The 2,149-nt window shown below is 54.2% G+C and overlaps 1 protein-coding gene across 1 annotated transcript; it reads right to left on the bottom strand.

Annotated features, from left to right (window-relative positions):
- Positions 1–957: 957 nt before the first annotated feature.
- LOC120925089 (protein HEXIM1-like) lies at positions 958–1,554 on the bottom strand (the record flags this gene model as incomplete). The annotated part of the gene is made up of 1 exon (XM_040335967.1): positions 958–1,554. A coding segment is annotated over one exon (597 nt), but the record flags the coding sequence as incomplete, so codon positions are not given.
- Between the last annotated feature and the right edge of the window lie 595 nt (positions 1,555–2,149).

Raw genomic sequence — 2,149 nt, 5'->3', positions numbered from 1 at the left:
GGTGGAGACTAGAGCATATCTTAAGGACACCAAGAGCTTGAGCCTGAGAGGTAACCCAATTACACATACAGTTAATAAAAGTATCTTTTGTCCCTTACTGGCAGCATGGCAATCTGGTTTAAGCAGGTTTTACAGAGGCCTCTATCCTGGAGACAAAGGGGAAAGTAATCCAATTATCCAGGGCTAGAGGCAGACTCCATTGAGCACATGGTTGCAAAAAGACATAAAACACTTTAGAATACAAAAAGTCACCTTTACACATAACACACAGACATTAAAATAGCAGGGAGAGAATTAAACTGAAGCATATAGGCAATTGCATAAAAGACCTTCACAATGGCCCCCCTTTTTCTCCCTGCTTCGGCAACTCGGTTGGACCTTTCCTGGTACAGTACGGTTGACGGGTTCAGAGCTTTTAGTCCGAGGTTAACTCCGTTTGGCATGACAATCCATCGGCATTCCCGTTTTGCTTGCCTGGGCGATAATGAATCGTAAAGTCATAGGGCTGTAAGGCCAAGCTCCAGCGTAGCAAACGGGCGTTGTCCCCTGAAACCCGGTTAAGCCACACCAAGGGGTTGTGATCGGTGATGAGAGTGAAAGCCCGGCCATAAAGGTAAGGTGTGAGCTTTTTGAGTGCCCATACCAAGGCCAAACACTCTTTTTCAATGGTGGCGTAACTGACCTCCCTTGGCAACAGCTTCCGACTCAGGTATGCCACCGGGTCGTCAGATCACACGCCGGTCAGTCCCCAAGTCTTTGTGCGATCTGCAGAGTCACCAGAAGTCAGTGTGAAGATGGCGTATGGGTCTGTGCGCCGCCGTCTAGGTGTCCCGCTATGGGAGGGGGCAGGTTATGGCTCTGAAGTGACAATCACAGGAGATTCATAAAAATAAAAATTGATATTTGTTGAAATGCTGTAGCACTGGTGCTCAGAGTCCGGGGGGAGGGGGGGTTGAATCAGTGTCCCATAGGGTCAGCCACCACCTGCTCCCTCCGCAGCCGCCGGTTCTCCTCTTTGAGCTTCTCCAGCTCCATCTCCAGTTCATGGAGCCTGGGGGGGTCGGCCTGCTGTGACCTCAGGCGGTTGTTCTCCTCCTCCATGCGGCTCATGCATTTCTCCAGCTCCATGTACTCACGGATCAGCTCCTGCTTGCTCATGTCCTGCAGGCTCTCCACGTGGTATTTCTCGTAGGTCTCGGAAAAGTCCTTCTGCAGGAACTTGGTGCCGTCGTCGCTGGCCATACCGTCGCTGCCCGTGCCGTCGTCCTCCGTGCTGTCAAGGTGGATGGGTGGCAAGGCGGCGGGGGCCCGTTTTGGCGGCGGGCACAGGTCGGGCTCCTCCAAGCCGTGGTCCTCCATCAGGAACTGGGTGGTGTTGTAAGGGGCCACCGGTTGGCCCTTGGCGAACATCTCGGCCCGCATCTTGGACACCCGCCTGGACTCCCTCTCCTCCAGTCGCTTCTTCTCCCAGGTCAGCTTGTTATACTGCTTCCAGGACCTCTTCTTCTTGGAGGGTAGCCGGCGGTGCCTCTTTCTGCCCAGCTCCCTCCAGGGCCCCTCCGGCTCATGGCTGTCGCCCACCCGGCTGTCTCTTAATCCCCGGGCGGTTTTTCCGTTAACCATGACCAGCTGACAATGGTGTTTCCTGTTGTCCGTAATAACAGATTGTACCATGAGGGCTTCGTAAAGGGTGCCCAATGGTTCTTCCTGACTCAGCTCCTGGGGATCCCAAGCCGAGTTTACACAATGGGCTGCTGCTGGTGGGCGGTACCCAGGTCGAGACCAATTTGACCTGGTGTTGTCGTCCATGGGGCAATTCTGCTTGAAGTGACCCAGCTGTTTGCACCGGAAGCAGCGTTGTTCATTGTCCTCCTGGCGTGGATAGCGAGGGCTAGATGTCACCGGTCTGTTAGAAGGTTGGTATCTAGCGGCTGGTGGGTGTGAGGGCACCGTTGGTCGTGGAGGTTGTACCCGTGGTGTGACCTGGTTCGTCTTGCGAGTATCCGCATATTCATCCGCCAACTTAGCGGCCTCTGGTAGAGTCATGGGCCTGCGATCTCTCACCCAGTCTTTGACATCCGTCTGGATGTGATTGTAAAATTGCTCCAGGAGCATTAGTTGCAAAATGTCCTCTGCGGTGGTGGCCTGG

The sequence above is a fragment of the Rana temporaria genome, chromosome 1 (genome assembly GCF_905171775.1).
Source record: "Rana temporaria chromosome 1, aRanTem1.1, whole genome shotgun sequence".
Classification (NCBI taxonomy): domain Eukaryota; kingdom Metazoa; phylum Chordata; class Amphibia; order Anura; family Ranidae; genus Rana; species Rana temporaria.
This window is presented reverse-complemented; position numbering and strand designations above follow the sequence as displayed.